The 17,797-nt window shown below is 36.7% G+C and overlaps 1 protein-coding gene across 1 annotated transcript in view; it reads right to left on the minus strand.

Moving 5' to 3' along the window:
* Positions 1-1,168: 1,168 nt before the first annotated feature.
* LOC140155018 (protein unc-13 homolog D-like) overlaps positions 1,169-17,797 on the minus strand; it is a 40,488-nt gene continuing 23,859 nt past the window's right edge. Inside the window, exons 14-28 of the mRNA XM_072177692.1 lie at positions 16,565-16,689; positions 16,092-16,254; positions 15,053-15,156; positions 14,349-14,558; positions 13,434-13,623; positions 12,377-12,451; positions 12,155-12,262; positions 11,223-11,501; positions 10,182-10,355; positions 9,099-9,381; positions 8,652-8,690; positions 7,959-8,082; positions 6,995-7,208; positions 6,361-6,506; positions 1,169-2,867 (exon numbers count right to left, since the gene is read on the minus strand). Coding sequence (XP_072033793.1) covers positions 2,849-2,867; positions 6,361-6,506; positions 6,995-7,208; positions 7,959-8,082; positions 8,652-8,690; positions 9,099-9,381; positions 10,182-10,355; positions 11,223-11,501; positions 12,155-12,262; positions 12,377-12,451; positions 13,434-13,623; positions 14,349-14,558; positions 15,053-15,156; positions 16,092-16,254; positions 16,565-16,689 — 2,253 coding nt within the window. The 3' untranslated portion in view covers positions 1,169-2,848. The remainder of the gene's footprint in view (positions 2,868-6,360; positions 6,507-6,994; positions 7,209-7,958; positions 8,083-8,651; positions 8,691-9,098; positions 9,382-10,181; positions 10,356-11,222; positions 11,502-12,154; positions 12,263-12,376; positions 12,452-13,433; positions 13,624-14,348; positions 14,559-15,052; positions 15,157-16,091; positions 16,255-16,564; positions 16,690-17,797) is intronic.

Here is a 17,797-nt window from a genome sequence, read left to right on the forward strand (position 1 = left end):
CGTGTCATATCACACGGGTAAGAGCTGGTAAGAACCAATGAGATTGCAGGAACGTTCTCAAGTGTTTAAGAATGCACCATAGACAATGAGTTGTAATTTCGTTCTGGTGACCAGAGCGTAATTCAAATTTCACGATAGTTTTGCTAAACTAATTAATCTGCAAGAAATTTCTTGTACATAAATATTATGTAGCCACTAGCCAGAGGTTTCCAGTGGTATAAAAATCTCAACTTTTTTTCGAGAAAAGTGGGGGATGATACTGTGGATCACGAAATGCCCTTTTAACATTGGTCTCGAGTACTTCTTCAGGGGGTAGCAGACTTTGACTGAAAAAAAAAATCACTTGAAGAACTCTTGACTGCTCAACAAATGCTCAAGTAATGACATTTAATACGCGGATTTAGGGTTTCTCTACCGGAAGTCAATTTGTGCCGAAATAGAACAATAGATACAGTTCGAACAATATTCTTTGTTATGCAATACGCATATTGCATTGTGGGAAGGAATTTTGGCACAAATTGACTTCCCGTAGAGAAACCCTAAATCTGCGTATTGTTTGTTACTTTGGCATCCTAATATCAATGCCAATCCGGTTTTAGCACTCTGGTGGCTATCAAATCATGCTATCGTTCAAAACTGGTAGTCAGCTCAGACCAGATGCTCAAGGTGCAAACTTACAAAATAAATGTAACAGTAGCAGATGTACAACAAAGAAAGGCATACAACTTAATAATTACATACAAAATAGTAAAAGATACATACATGTACATTAAATGGCAATAACACATAACCAGAATAAAATGTCCAAACTACAAGGTCCCATTTTCATTAAATGAGTTTTTAAGCTTGATTTAAGGTGGTACGACACCCCCTGATAAATTTTGTGACTAATTTGGCATTTTTCTCAAAAAATAACTCAGTACACACTGGTAACAAAAGTTATGTATATTACAGGGGCAAGGAATCCAATTACTTCACTGACATTTCAGTGATTCAAGACAAGTGGTTCATCATATATGTTAAGAAATGAGGTACATTCTAATGGTACCTCTATTCTTATCATAAATAACGTATCGCTTGTCTTGAGTCACTGAAATTCCAGTGTAGTAACTGGATTCCTTGCCCTATATAATAATATAATATAATAATAACTTTTGTTCCCAGTGTGTTATTATTTTGTGAGAAAAATGCAAAATTGTCACAAATTTATCAATGGGTGTTAAATGACCATTAGATCTTTGTTTGGTGCCAGCATTTTTCATTCCAGAGCAGACTGTTATAGAATGATTATTAACACTTGCTAATTCATATGCATAGGCCTGCATATTTTTTTTCAACTTTTTAGAGCTAAGCATGTAAAAAATTAAATAAAAAATATTAGAACATATCTTACTTACACTACTACTTTAGAATATTTAATTAATATTGCACTCATTGTTTTGAAGGTCTTTTAGCTCAAGGAAAAACACATGTCATGAACCACAATACCTTTTGAGCCACATGGGAAAATTTGTATTCAAAGAGTATCTACAATGGGACTCATGCGTTATACCAGAGAAGATGAGAAGCCATCTTCGCTGGTTATACACTACTTCTGGGTAGGTGATGAACTATTATATTAAAATAAAGCATGTTTCATTAATCCAAAGGTTTTGACTGAAGTCCAATGAAATAATTATACAATATACATGCTTCTACATGAGTGAACTTACATTTGATCAACTTAACTTGGGTGTGGACCTGAGGTTGAGGTTAAAATATATAGTGAAGCATTGCTGCTAGGCTTATAGCTGTATATAAGAGCAGGTAACACACAAGACACCCAGCCCCAACTGGTGGTAAAATTGATCCAAAATTTTATATCTACCATATTGGGTAGGTATAGATGAGTTGACTTCTGATGATGTCGATGTCTGGCAGTATGCGCACACAACATCACAATTTCCATTGTTTTTTGCCTGGCAGTATGCGCGCGCATCATATTATGCTCAGGGCTCGTGTTTTTAAAACTCCCGCCACATCACAATAAAGCTATTGAACAGTGTAGTGGTTGCATGGGGTTCGCTCAAGCATATCGATATACCAGTCCCTTGCCTTTGTTGATAAACATTGAGGTCACCTCATCTATAGTTTTGAAATTTCACCTGCCTGCAAATTAACTCACTACTAGTATATGTGGGTGTGTTTTAAAGGGGCATTTTGTGATCCACAACCTCTCTCCCCATTTACCTCCAAAAAAGTTGAGATATTTTGACTGCTCAGTGCCAATAGTGGGCAAGTGCAATAACTGCCATGTGTAGTTGCCATGTGTAGATGAGTACAATATACTGTGTGTTAATTGCCTAATGTTCACAGAGCTATTGATGCTAAAAGATGTTGAAATCACAAATGTCCCCTTAACAATTAATATCTAACTACATAATTGAATACAATACTTTTGTTACAGAATATTAAATTAGTATCAACATAGTGACCCATAAAGCACCCAAGAAAGGTTATGCAGGATGCAGAATATAAATATGTGATGTGATCAAGCAAAATCAGTCGGAACTCGGAAATAATGATATTGAGATATAGCCAAAGAAAATATTTCCTGTTGTTTCCTGCTGTTTTGGAAACTCTTTAATTGCACATATTTTTGAAACTGTTTAATTTCAATGGTTTCTTTTGCAAAATGCAGCTCTGTAAATGCATTTTACTAACCTATAAGAAATTGAAAATTTAATATTTCCTAGTTCCGACTGATTTTGCTTGATCGCATCACATATATATGCAGGATGAGCCAAGCAGGATAGCAACAAGCCACAGTAGGTTAGTTCACTGCAGCATTATCAGCAACGTCTTCCAATTAGCAGCACAAAGAAAGCCTGGTAAAAACAAAAAATATTGTGCAAAATATGGGTTAGCAAATTGCGGTAATTAATAACAACAATAATATGATCTTGTAAAAATACAGGGGTTTACAGCAATGTACTTCTAATTGTACTGCTATGATGCAGACGTGGTATGTGCTATGAGCTATTCCAGTTGAAATCCATACACCCCCTCTGAAAGACATGTACTTATCTCCTACACAAGGGTGTAGATTTTAAATGGAGTCACCCATCAGGTAACCCCAGGAAATTCACTGTGACACTCCCTGTGTTGGAGATTATGTCTTCCATAGGGGTGTATGGATTTCAACTGGAATAGCCCAATATTTGTTCCATAAAACCAAATTCTCATTCGCACAAATACATCTAACAAGTCGTTCATTGTTTTCTTACATATTGATTGCCATGCTGAGTGAGTTGCTTGCTGTTTGCTTACCAATCTGATCTATAATTTTTGCTTCAAGACTTCTTGCATGGTAACATAATTGAAATTGATGGTCAAAAATGTCTTCACAATTTGAAATTAATTCAATCATTGGTACGGTTGGTATCTGAAATTACGATCTTTTATGTCACATGATTTGAAGTAGGAAAACATTTAGGAAACAGAAATCATCAAGATCTGGTTGTGAATTTATCATAAAATTTGAACATGATTGACTTATAAAACATAGCCAATTACATACATGTAGGTGTAGAACTTGTGGTATTTGATATATGTGTTTTGATGTTTGTGTTTCGTAGGTGTCAGAATGTTGTTAGTGTGTTGTCATGATCCGGCTCGCAGTTTCGCCCACATGATTTTAAAATTGTGTCAATGATTGCTGCTTTTTGTCCTGTTTGGATTACTGTAATGGTCTCTTGTCTTCAATTGGACATAAACATGTCCTTCGTCTTTGTTTTTAATGTACCTCGCAAGCACGATTCACAACCATTGTTGTCTGCTCTTCATTGGCTTCCTGTCCAACAGCATATTATTTACAAACTGCTCCTCTACGTCTACAAGACTCTAAACCACTTAGCACCAGATTATCTGAACACTTTATTTATCATCTAACCCATAATCCCGCCCATAATCTCAGATCCGTCAATGATTTCCTTCGTTTGGATTACCCCAAGGCTCACCTTAGAGCAGGCGACAGGACATTTACTTTATGTGCTTCACAGGAATGGAATAAACTTCCCATCACAATACGACAATCCTCTTCCATCACGAGTTTTTAAAAGTTGATTAAGACCTATCTATTTCCATGATGTGTTTCCGCTGATTTCCTTTGACCTGTATATTTTATGACTTGTACTATTATGTAAATTTAAGGTCTACTCTATAACATTATTTATTTAAGGCTTTTGCTTTGTGTACCTTAAGATGTTTTGGGGCGCCCTCTACGGAGGCGTCCCACAATATTGGCATGTACTTGTGAGTAGCTTCTAATTTCAGTCTTACTAGATTTACTCCGCAATTGTTGTGCTATTTTGCTAAAATTATGCCCTTGCTCAGAAATAAATCCACAATATGCTTGGATTTTATTTTATTATTGTTTTCTGTTATGCACAGGATAAAATGGTGTGCGTATATTCTTTGTTTAAAAGACAAAATTAATGGATTTGTAAAACACCAAATAAATCGAGACCTTTGACCTTTGTAACCACTTTGACCTTTGTAACCAGTTTACGCCTCTTAGAACCCGATATAGCGGTGACCAACACTTTGGATTACAATAGCCTAATCTGAATGGCATAGTCCAATAAGCTCAAATAAACAATCATAGTGCAAAATTTGACCTAACTTGCAGAGTATGAGTTTTTGTACCCAAAGTTTCAAAGTCAGGCATCTTATCAAGATCAAGATAGTGATAGTGACATAACAATTAACACGCTTATCTTACCAAGGTCTTATCTATCTGCATGGGGTAATTGGAAATTATGGTGTAGCCTATTTGTTTTAAGGATGAAACAACTGGCTCCTTTTGCATGGAAATTAGAACAAATTACTATACAAGCTGTATCAAAAGTTTGGTACCCAGCAGTTTTGATAGTAATTGAAAAGCCTGGTTCTTCCAAATGCAATATCGGGTCCCCTTAAAATGATAAAATGATCAGACCATAAATCTTTTGTGACTGTTTATGACATTAATCAACAAATTATGCGGATCCTAGATGTGTCGAGGATGTTATGTTTATGAACAAAACGTTACGTTTGTATTTTCAACATTGTTAATCATTGCTACGTGTATGTTAACAAATGAAAGTTCTGTAATTATTTTAATTCTTCAATGCTAAGTTAGTAAGTATTCTTTTGGATATCATCAAATTGTAAATCTCTAGTCAGATTTTCAGTGTGTTAACAACTATGTATCAAAGATGTTACGTTCATGTACAAAACATTAACGTTCTTATCTTGTAAACATTGTATACCCATATAGCTACTTTTGAAGAATGAATGTTCTGTAATTGTCTTTTATCCTTCATCTCTATTAGATTTTCAGTGTATTAGCAAGTAGATGATGTATATGTATCACAGACGTTATGATGTATATGTATCACAGACGTTATACATTCATAAAAACTTTTCTTTTGGTCAACATAGGGGTAGATCCTCTTCTATACTATCCATCATATACCCCCCCTGCATAACGAAATTCAACAATATTCAATATCCAAAGCAATATCATCACTACAATATGCCCCAAAATTGAACTCCCCACCCCACATAATCGCAAATTGACACGACAGCTTCATTCCGATTCAATTTATTTCATCCAAAACGGTCCTGTGATACACCTTCCCCAATCAAACACATTTGTCTTGCATTTGATCATCTTCTACTCTTCCCTAGAAAAAATCATTATGATACCAAATCCCCGGGACCAAATCTAAACACCATGCCATGGAATTCACCATATCACGTCCAAGCTCACATAATTTGGGCGCCCCATTCCTTTTTTAAAGGAATTTTTATTATTTTTGCTTTGTAAGCGCTACAAGCTTGTCATATGTAACAGCGCATCAAAAGTTTTCTGTTATATTATGTTATGTTATAAATGTTATGCTTTTAAACAATGGTGAAATTGGTTAAACTGTGGTTTATTTTGCATCCCCCTTTTGTCTTGATACCGAAAATAAATTTTCCAACAGATCCTCATTTAATCTTTGTGTTAACATGTATTTGAAATTAAATCCTCGGGGCTAATATCATGCAGGGGTCTGGGTGCCGTGGAAGGCCCTCAGTTGGGGTCCAGGAGGCAGAGCCCCTGATGTGGGTCCGGGGGCAAAGCCCCCTGAAGCTCTTGGTCTTTAGTTTGCATGCCCTCTCTGCCCACCCAGCGTATGTGGCTGTTAACAAACAGAATTCTATTTGAATTCATCTAGCCATGATTTTAACCATAATTCTATACTTTCTTTCCAAAATTGCACATGAGGGGTGGATATAGATTTCATTTCAACTTTCTCTGGAGTGAGTCCTCATCATATTACTCATGCTTACAATGCATTGCCAGCAGAAGCAAACACACTTGTTTGTGTTTTGGCAGCAGGTCGGTCTGTTCTTTTCTTCTGTTTTTCTATGGCTCGAGTCCTCTTAGCAAGAAATTGCTTGGCATCATGATCCCACTGGCTACGATGCCTGATGACCTGAGTGTGTAAGATAAAGTGAAAGACATTGAAACATCTACATAATTTAGGATTTTGTTGAATGTCCTTACCCCATAATTATTCTATTTATTCATGGATGAGTCCTGGCCTAAGTGGGTTAATGAAGTAAAGCTGAATTTATTTGCACGTTTGCAGAGAGCATGCATGAGATTCTGTCATTTTCTGCAAAGTGATCCAGGATAAATTCAGCCTAAGAAAAAGCATGGAGTGTTGCACCCAGGAATTACGGGCTAAACACTTTGACGTCACATATTTTACCCTTTGACCTCACGGATGAGTTCTAGCCTACACCAACACTGTTCGTCTTCCTTACACAATTGTATGACTTTGTGGCTCTGAGTCTCTAGCATGCAGCATCTTTTTTGTTCAGTTTTTATATATCTAACTGTGTGGCTACAATGTGAATCTGACAGCATGAGTCGGTATAGTTTGTCATATACACTGTATATCCGCTTTGAAAAACCAACCTCAAATTCAGCGCTGTAAGTCGCATAAGGGCGTCTTATGGGCAGCATCACCACTGCAGCATTGTTGACTGTCTGCAAATTTCCAATTTCTTGTGCCAATTTGAGAGGGTAGAAGACTTCCCCAATGTAATCATCTGGTACAAGGAAATCATGATCCATGACGGTGAGTCCGATCACGGCACCTGACTCTATGAGGGATACAGGAATGTCTTCACTGCAATGGATAATAACAATATGGATTAGCTAGCACTCTTTACAAAACAGAAGATAACAAATTGATTGAACTCCTTCATCTCCACCTCATGGTACTGTGGTAGCCAGGGTTGTAGCTGCAGTGGGCGGTGGTGGGCAGCAGAGCCCACCACTCAGTTTTGGAGCCCACTACTCAGCTGCAATTTCAGCATTGGAGCCCACCACTCATGAGTCCAAAATTGCACAATTTTGTTGACTTAGTCAGTCAAGAATTTGATAATTTTTAAATTTCTAAATATGCAAGATTTTCATCAAATGCCACTCAACACTAAAAATATTCTAGCTATAACCCTACTGAGAGCAAAGTATTAAAGACAAAAATCTTCACCATGTATTATTGAATGAGAGGAATCATACTTTGCAGCTGTTAATACCTGAAATCATTGAGTCCCAGTTAAAAAAGCTAGGGCTGGGTGATATCAACATTTTCAATATTTTATGCATTCTGATGTATGCAAAAGGGATGTTGAGGGTGATTAATTTAGGAGAACTGACGCATATATGATCTGTAAATTAAAGTAAATCCACTATAAATCATTTTTATATTGATATCTCAATCAAATCATTTAGCAGTCGTATCAATGTTAGTGTAATGTGTGTTCTCCTTTGGAGCACATATGGGAGCACTTTACAATTCACATGCACTTACACTAACGTATACATACACACACATAAACTAAATATATCATATCAGGGAATTAATCATACTTACAATCTGAATATTTCATCAAACTTTGGATTGAGAGTCTGTTCTTTGATCCGTGTCTGACAGACTGTGTGACTTGCAAGAGAAGTCTCTGGTAGCAGCTCTACAATCACATATGGATCACTCAGTCCTATAAAGGAAACATGTACGTGGTTAGAATGGAAGACAATGTCTATGTCAGATTTCCCACCTTAATGTACTAGGCTCTTTGGGATTCTGGTAGTCAGCATTTCTGTGAAATGTGAGCCAGAATGTGGGACAAGATCTGATCAACACCAAGGCCAAATGTTACGTAGTTAGGTATTTAGGCATAAGATACAAATATTGTTAAGTGATAATAAACTTGAAATGCACATAAAATTGTTCTTTTGCAGTAAAAAAATAAAGATGGCAGCTAGGTGACACCTCAACTAAAACAATGTATATTCCTCAACTTACTTTGAATATCAAAATCTACATGGTTGTGCACTGGCCTGTAACCATGGTTTTCATGGGCTAGCTGCAGATTTTCCAAAAAGTGGACATTTATTCAGTAGGAATGACTGTTCAAATTTGGGCAATCTCATGCAAAATTGTGGACTTTTGGACATTAGTAGGAAATGTGTAGAATGCATTATGATCAGTGCTATAAGGTATTGCCTCTCAAGTCTCACCTACTTAGTACTTATCAATTAATGCTTGAATACATAAGCCGCTTACCACTTCTATCCATTCCTGGAAGGTCCACACAATTACACACTGGAATATCAAAAACGAAACAAACAAAAAACATGTTAAATACAATGGTAAGCACAAACCAGATAAACCAGGGGCAGGGCAGAGTGCCCCCTGACAAAAAATGAAAGAGAAAATCAAGAAGGCAAATGAAAAGAAAAGGGGCAAGGAGTCCATTTTCTACCAAAATTCATCTGGATCATAGGCCAAAATAGTGTAATAAAGCCCTTTTTTGGAAGCTCAAAGAGTCTACATTGTACTCTTTGAAACAAACGATATATGTATATATATCCCACCGATAATACCAGATCAAAAAAAAATGTTGTCTTTGCCCAAATTTTTTCATTTTGGCCCCTCTCAAGAAAGACACCACTGCAAGGAACATGGGATTTGAGAATTATTTTGATTGTAACTGGGGATTGTTTCACTGACCTTTGAGTATCACAGTCCTGCTCTCCTTGCCGCTATCATCTTTACTATCTTTTGTCTTCTTCTCATTCCCATATATCATCTTGATTCCAACATGACCAAGATATTCTTCAGACATAGCGACATCAGCAGCCACACGTTTGTAGTATTCCAGCATGAGCTCATGAGTAGTCTTGGAGTTCACCTTCAGTTGGTCATCCAGATTGACATATTCTTTCGTTTTGACTTGACATGATGGTAAATTAATCCCTGAACGCTGGAAGTACACCTCTAAAGATTCCAGACTCTGAAATATCACCAAAAATAATTAATCATAAACTGAAAGGACTTGAAGTACATGACTGGAAAAGGTGGGGAATACTGTAAGCACCTTCCCAGGAAATGTTGGCCTTGCTTCATAAAAATATTGAAGTGCATAAGAAATAGTCAGAAGTGTTTTGGAAATTTGGCTCATCTTCTCAAGAAAGTGGTATTTTCCAGGTCTATTGATGCCACTTGCAAGGGCTTTTACTGGTAATAGCTATCCTGGGCACATTTCTCTAATTCTCTATCTGATTGGCATGCAATACATTTAGATTTTCTCGAAGTATTGCTTTATCCAAGACCCCCCATTTGACAATTTCGCGGTCTGGCTGTTAGTAAAATATCGATCCTTTCCCGCAATATTTAGAATGATCATGGTTATTCATTTTTGTGTTGAGTGGGAGGGGGAGGGGCTGGGCCTTGACATCAGACATATAAAAAAGGAAGACTAGACTACATAAATCTCTTCTTAACAATAAAAACAACTCTAATTCCCTACCTTTTGTAGGACTATTATAGAAGTAAAAATAACCTTTGAGTGCATCTGCAGAATGAATTGTGATTTTCACAACAATTATGATATCCATACTGGTATTTCTTCCAAGATCTACATCAAATTTAACACCTTTTCTTGGCCTTTCAGGTAACATGTTTTGGGACTTCAATACCCCAGTTTACCAATCCCTCATTGCTCAACCAAATTTCAAAAATATATAGAAAAGAATATGATACCTGATATCTTTATTTCATAAATATTTTGATCAAAAGGATGTAACTACTTACTGCTCGTAGATTGTGGTAGTACACAGGTGGCTTTCCAATCTGCATGAAGGATGCTATGCTTCCTAGGATTTCTTTCCAGACATCTTCCACAATCCTTGGGTATATCTGGGGTAGCAGCTGCTTGTACAATGTCTCTAGTTGCTGATCAATGTAACCCATCAGTTCATCAAGGTGCTGCAAATAAAAAGGAATTTATTGCTCAATCGGATAAAGTTAGGCTACTTAAGGCTAGGCTAGATTAGGTTAGGTTGGTTTGGTTAGATTTTTTTACATCATTTTGTACGTGTCTCGTCTCAAGTTGAGAGTAACGCCATGTTGGATTTTGCAGAGGCAGATTTTAATCAGTGCGTTTACGCAGGTGGTCATCGGAGTAAGGACACATTTCCCTCTATAATTATGTGTGTATATGCCCCAGGGAATTAGGTTAGCACGCGTCAGCGCACAATTCAAATCTGCTACTGTGAAATCCAACATTGTGTTACTCTCAACTTGAGACAAGGCAGACTATACCCAATTTGTCTTCAGTTTGGGTATCCATTGAGGAAATTCAGACCTTGGTTGTCTAATATAGATGCACATTTCTGGTCAGGTTATGATTTAGGTCAGGTGAGCTTGACTGATTGATTGAAGTTCTTTATGCAAGGTTTACTTTGGCTCATTAAGTAACATTTGGCTTGATTATGCAAGGAATGGAAAGGTCAGGTTAGGTTCACAATTAAAGCATGGCTGGGTTACATAAAGTTTGATTTCTTCTGTACACGTTGGTGATCGGCGATCACATAGAAGTGGCAAGGTCTCCTACCGTTCCACCCGCCAAAGACCAATGGGTCGTGCTAGTTTTCGCGATACGCACAGCCCAGAACAGGGAAGAAATTTTAAAAAATCAACTTTAGTGTGGATAATTAGTTAAGGCAAGGTTAGATTAGATCATGTTCTTATTTTTGTATTGAGCCATTCTTGACTTTAAGTAGGAATAGATTTGTTTTAAAGCATACAACTCATTTTGATATTACGTCACAGATTCTCAGTGTAATTTCTTACATCCTCATCCTCCATTGGGTTAACAACATGTTCCATGAACTTTGACACTTCATTACACATGCGATTTGCTATTTTCTTTTCCAGTGTACTAGACTGCATCAGGACATTCTCGCTGGCAGTTCTGGTCAGCCGCTGCAGTGTTTCCAGCGTGCGCTTGCCAGCTAACACATCATTATGTTCTTTGGCCAAATCCTGGACATTCTTTTGCCACTGTAGAAGCTTTGGAAGATTGTCAAGATAGACTCGCACATGCTCAATGTTGTTGAGGGTGATACAAAGCTGGAAATATCAAACAGATAGAGTATGTATATGGGTGAGAGAATGTCATTAAATTTGAGATTTATTTGTTGAACCTGGTAACACAAACAACAATCTAGTTTACTTGCAGTAATATTGCATAAAGTTCACAAACTCAACTGAAGATTTAAACATACACATTATTGCATTCTGAGTGCACCTTTGACCTAATTAAGCCACTTTTTCATAATGGTTTGATATCAAAAATGCTGCAAATTAATTAAAATACACTCCTCAGAGTAATTAAAGGATCAAAAAAAGATTACGTGCCAGATGAAACAGTCATATGGCAAGACTTTTTACAGTGTTCAGTAGAGCATGGACAAGGCCACATAATATAAAAAGATATTTTGATTAGGTACAAGTATGGTCAAGATAATCTGGATGAAATTTTTTTTTGATCCTTTAATTACTTTGAGGAATGTATCTCTCAATGCAAAGATATACCTAAAACTCAGGAAATTTGCTATAAAAATCTTATTCCATGACAAACTTCTTGTCAATATGGTCTTCAAATGTTTTCTAACCTTTAAAATCACCTAATCTTACTCTTTGGAAAAGATATTAATAGGGTGTAAAACAGGTTTCTTTAGCCTTTTGGTCAAACAATCTGTAAATGAATTCCTCCTGATTACCTTATCTTTAATGTCAAACTTTGTCTCTTTGTCTTCCCTGTAGAAACCATTCTCCTCTAGTATCCAATGAACTCTGTTAGCATACAGTCTGGCACCCTCACAGATCAACTAGGGAAGGAAAGATATAATACAATTAATCAATTATAATATAAAAGGTACTGGGAAAATCCTGAAAATTTGTATTTTGCAATAGGGAAGGGTAGTGCTCCAATGATACCTTACCTCCGTCACCTTAGTGATTGCCACACATCTTGGATGCGGTCCTTCAAAACCAATCTTCTGCCACTCTTCTGTTACCTAGCAACAAATAACACACACCCATCATAATGATAGCCTTAAAAAACTTCCATGTTCTATTTATTTGTGACAGCAGGTTAAGTTAGTTAAACGTTCAACCTTACCAGGTATTCACATCATCTATTCTACAGAGTGTATCACAAGGATTGGTACCCATTCGTATTAAAGTTTACTGAAAAGCTTAATTGCTTCTTCTACAGAGTGTATCAAAATGATTGGTACCCATCAGTATTGAAGTTTATTGAAAAGTCTGCTTCTTATAAAATGAACATTAGATCATACTGAAATGCCCAAAATTTATACTGAGTTTTATAACCTTTTATAACTTTATCCACAAGTACAATCAGCAATAAAAAATAGTTAGCACACTTGCTCAAAACAATTCAAATGTATGTCATACCAATAGTATGAAGGTGAGTGATACAGGTCTGTAATGAATTTGAAGTAGAGACTCTGCCCTGTATCCCACCATTCCCCGCTCCCCATCTTTCAATGTTAGAGGGTCTCATAGACCTGATGACAACTTGGCTTTGTCTAACATTGAATTGGGGGAGCAGGGGCAGAGATTCACCAAAACACAGCTATTTTTCCCTGATTGTAGGTGGATCATATGTTGCAATTTGATGTGGCAGTCTTGTTATATCACTAGACACTGATGGATACCCATCATTTTGATACAGCTTGTATTGTATTCATCTACTCAATTAAAAAAAATCATTTAATACAGACATAAGTAAGGTAATGTTCCACATTATCTACTAGATAATGGGCGACTCCATATGAAAGCCAGGATCCACATCAGTGTGAACTATACTTGTGCAATGCGGATCAATGTAGACTTCTCTTGTGCAGATCACAGTGCCTTTGTAGGCATTGCTTTCCGATCACAAAAGTGCACTTTGATGCGTATTAACGCAGCCCTCGTCTCCCATGTGAAGTCGCCCATTATTGCACCCTTAAATGACATAACAATCAAACTAACCTTTGCAAAGCATGCCTGGACATCAACAGCTGAATTGGAGAATTTGACAACCTGATGTACTAACACCACATCTTTGTCCATATCAAGAGCTCTACGAACCCTCTCAAATGTCTCATGCTTGAATGTACTCAACCAAAAGATCAGCGGTTCTTGAAACCATAAGTGGAATTGGTAGAACTGTAGGGCATCTCTGTGAAGCAAATTAATACATAATGTTATGATCAAGAAGGTGAAATGTTTCTTGTTCGACCATGATAAGCCAAAAGGTTAAAATGCTGACTAAATGTAACTTTATTGGCTAAATATACGATTTATTGATAGATTTATATGGGGCAAGCCCACTGGCTTCTTCCATGTAAATGCTACTTCATATGAAGAGTCCTCAGGGTCTTACAACTATATCTTGCCCTAAGTTTTCATATTTTCTTTCCCATTGTTCTCTCTCATAATTCATTCCTGCATTTCTTGTTTTCCACCTCTTCCACTAGCCCTTGTCATTAAAGTCTTACATACTAAACATCTGCATCATTTAGATAAGGTAAAACAGCCAGGGTAAAACATTAACCCTAACCATGCCAAATCTAACAAAGTCATATATTTGCATGGTATCATTGGCGGGCCAGCAAAACACTTGTAGCTACTGGTCAGTGATACATTGCTTGGCATGCGAGGGGTCCTGGGGTAGAAACCTGGGGGTACCAAGCAACTTCTTTGTCCATCTTCTCTCCTTTTTTACTTTCCGATAACCAACAACCACTTGTAGGATTTGGGTTAACTGCCTTCTTTTTCCCTTCATCAAGGCCTATAAGTATATGTTAACCATGCATAACCAAGCCAAATCTAACAAAGCAAAACCACTGCACACTTCAAGGGTTAGGGTTAAAGGTCCTAATATTGAACTTTCTAGCAGCTTACCTATCAGGTACGCCTTGCTTCAGTACAAAAGCCAGTTTTTTCACCATCATATACAGCTTGAGACTTGATGTACTGGACTGTGCAATGTTCTCTGGGAATTTCTGGTAGGTTACTTGGTATTGATTCAGTTTAGATAGAGCATCCAGAAGACAACTGGTGATCTGCTGGTCTACCTGTTGAGCCACTATATGGTAGTAGTCCATATGATACCTTAATGAAGGAAGGAAAATACTTTCATAACTAGTGGAGCAAAAGTTGAAATTATTTTCATCACACTAGATAACTTTTGTAATTAAAGGGGCATGTTCCAATCTTTTCTTGTTCTGTTGTTTATCTTACATTGAGGCCTACCATTAAAACAATATGTTGCTAAAATTTGAGTTGTATTGCTCCAGTGGTTTTGAAATGAGAAGCAAACATGTGTATAACCGTGCCTCATACTGGGATAGTAAATATATTAGTATACACTTCCAGTGTGGTTACCACACTTCACCACATATTTGTCCACACCATCGAAATGAAACAATCTTGAGGCTTATAAATTTTACTGGGGTAATGAGAAAAATATGAGCTTTCTTCGGATACCAATATCTCAATTTTGATGAAGAAAAATGAACCAGCAACCACAGTTTGATCAATATGAACTGAAAATGAAAATAAAAACAAATACAAAAAAGAAATGTATAAGCCTGATCTTTGAATACCTGACAAAGAAGTTCTTGTAGTCCTTATTTGGTTTGCACACACCACAAAGCTCATTCATGATTTCTCCTAACTTGTCCAGTATTTCTGTCAATTCATGAGGTTTCTGCAACATGGAAATTTAGACAAATTCAATCCAAGATTTTCACAGATATTAAAGTAAATATTTTAATACTTCCTTGGTTTATGCTGTGCATTGAGCGTACACAAGCATGTAACACAGATGTGATAAACAATAACGCTGATTGGCTGATCAACGGTCATGATAACAAGAAGATTGGCCCAATTTGGTCATCGGCATGAAAGAAGGGAGGAGGAGACCTTGGCTATTCTATGTGATCGCCAGCGCATACCCAGACCACAGATTCAGAAGTATTAAGAAATTTACTGTACATGGTCCTATTAAAAAATTTACTGTACATGGTCCTATTTAGTTTTTCACACATATGGTCTCATATAATTTGTTGATGTGCTGTAAAAAAATGCAAACTACATAGCGTAGGTGCTGTACCCAACTGGGTGCGCACCATTCTAATTATTCCATCATAATCAATCCATGATGTCCAAGTCTTCGCCAATTATAAGCCGGACAAAATGCATATATTCATTTCCATAGCATGGTAACAAATATTTTGAATGTTCATTATTTTCATTATGTAATAATTTTGGTTGTATCTATATTACAGATTTTGCAATTCTAGTATGAGTGGCACAGATTGTCTCACTATGCATTACTTAAGTCACTGTCCAAATACACAATGTCTGTTGACAGCTATCAAAGTTTTCCAAAGACAGCCGCTAGTTTATGCTGACACAAGTTTGTAATTCCGGGTAGTCACACAGCTGTTTGGTGCAGCACTTACACTAGTTGCATTTAGCATGCCACTGGCGAGTGCTTTTGTTAATTTATGTGAGCATATAAGATTACTTGTGTACCGTACTCTTTATTAAACTGAGTACGCACCCGATACACATAACCTGGTATTCTGAATGTTTCCGATGTTGATTTGAAAAGGTCTAGCTATAACACCATGTACTCACCAGATTGGCTTCAATTTTTGGCATCCTTGTCAGTCTTTGGTTAAGCCATGCTTTAGTACTTTGTTTGATAGTTGATGTTAATATATCTCTCACTAGTCTATGGGGTGCAGTCTCTGTGTTCTTCCAAACCTTCATGGATAACAGAGTGTGAACATTCTGAAGTCTGTATGAGTAATCAGGAAGAAAATAATGGATGAATACAATGCAAAATAATTAGACATGTTATGTCACTATACCATTTCAGGATTCGTAATCAAAGCCTTAAGTGGTTAAGACAAGAGGTACTTGCTTCTAAATCCAGACTGCAAACCTCTTCAACTTTATTGTCATGCGATACAATTAGTTCCATATTTCTTTTTGTTGGTGTACAATTTTAGTTTTAGTTGTTTTACAAGGCATAAATGGGTGCATGGAAAACAACAAAACACCACAAAACAATCATGTTTCCTCCAGATACAGCCTGGTACACTCACCTGCATTTCGTTTGTAGCACCTCTAGGCCATCCAGACCACTAGCTGGAAACAACGGAGGCACATCTAATACTCTCTTCAGACAAAGATCAGCATAGCAACAAACTGACATCTCTGCTAAACCCATCTGAAGAGAAAGACAACAAAGAAAGTTTTTCACTATCTAGTAGCAATCTGTTCCACTTGACCAAGGACCGGGGTTGGAGTGAGTTTGAGAGAAAGCAGGCTTTTTTGCATGAGGAAAGAAGGACTAATACTTCATGGCAGTTCAAAACAGGGTGCACAATTTTAGTGTTCTTACTACAATATTACCGACTAAAAGATTGTAAATGATCTGGAAGAAAATGTTTAAAACTCGCCAACATTTTCAAGTTTGGAATATGGGTTGTCAAAAGAGTGGAATGTACAAAGATGTTTGCCAGTGCGAGAGAAGGACAATAATTGTTTTACTGGAAAAAAAAATCTTAATTTTCAAAATTATTGCACAGCTAGAACATAAAACAGCTGAAGCCAAAGGAAGCTGTCTACTGTTCCCATAGGCACTTGACTCTCGAGTTTTTCTGCATTTTACACATAGATGTATTGTTACCATAGTTTCTTGTGACTCACAAGTTAAACCTGTTCTACAACTTGTTGTTTTAGTACAGTACATTTTTTTAGTTACTTTATTATAAGGTGAGTTAAAGCATGCAAAGAAGACAATGAAATCAAAACAAAAGGAATCAGGAAGTGCCCTATGTAAAAAGTAAGGCTCAACAGCTGATTAGGTGTATGATTAAGATAACATGCAAATGATAATTAAAGTGTAACATCAAAAGAAAAGGTGCATTTTTCATTTACCATCCACATCCAACTAACAGACCTTTTCCAGAAGCATTAGTGTGACAGTCACAAATTTGAAAACATTGCACAGTGAGTCACATATGTCTTTTCTGCCATAGATGCACAAAATATAGGGGTGTGCCTTTCTGCTCAGGTGATTAGGGTTAAGATATTATAGGGAGAGTGGGAGAGAAGGTTAGGATTAATAAGAATTAGGGATACAGTTAGGGTTAGGGTTAGGATTTGAGTTCAGGTCACAGCATGGTGTTAATCAGAATCAGGTTCACATTTGAACTCATTTTTTCATGGATATATGGACAACCTTGGTGATAGTACACTTCATAATATTTTTCTGACTGTTAATTTTAAAGTTTTGATATGCAGTCACAATATGAATAATAAAAATGAATTAT

The sequence above is a fragment of the Amphiura filiformis genome, chromosome 6 (assembly GCF_039555335.1).
Source record: "Amphiura filiformis chromosome 6, Afil_fr2py, whole genome shotgun sequence".
NCBI lineage: Eukaryota > Metazoa > Echinodermata > Ophiuroidea > Amphilepidida > Amphiuridae > Amphiura > Amphiura filiformis.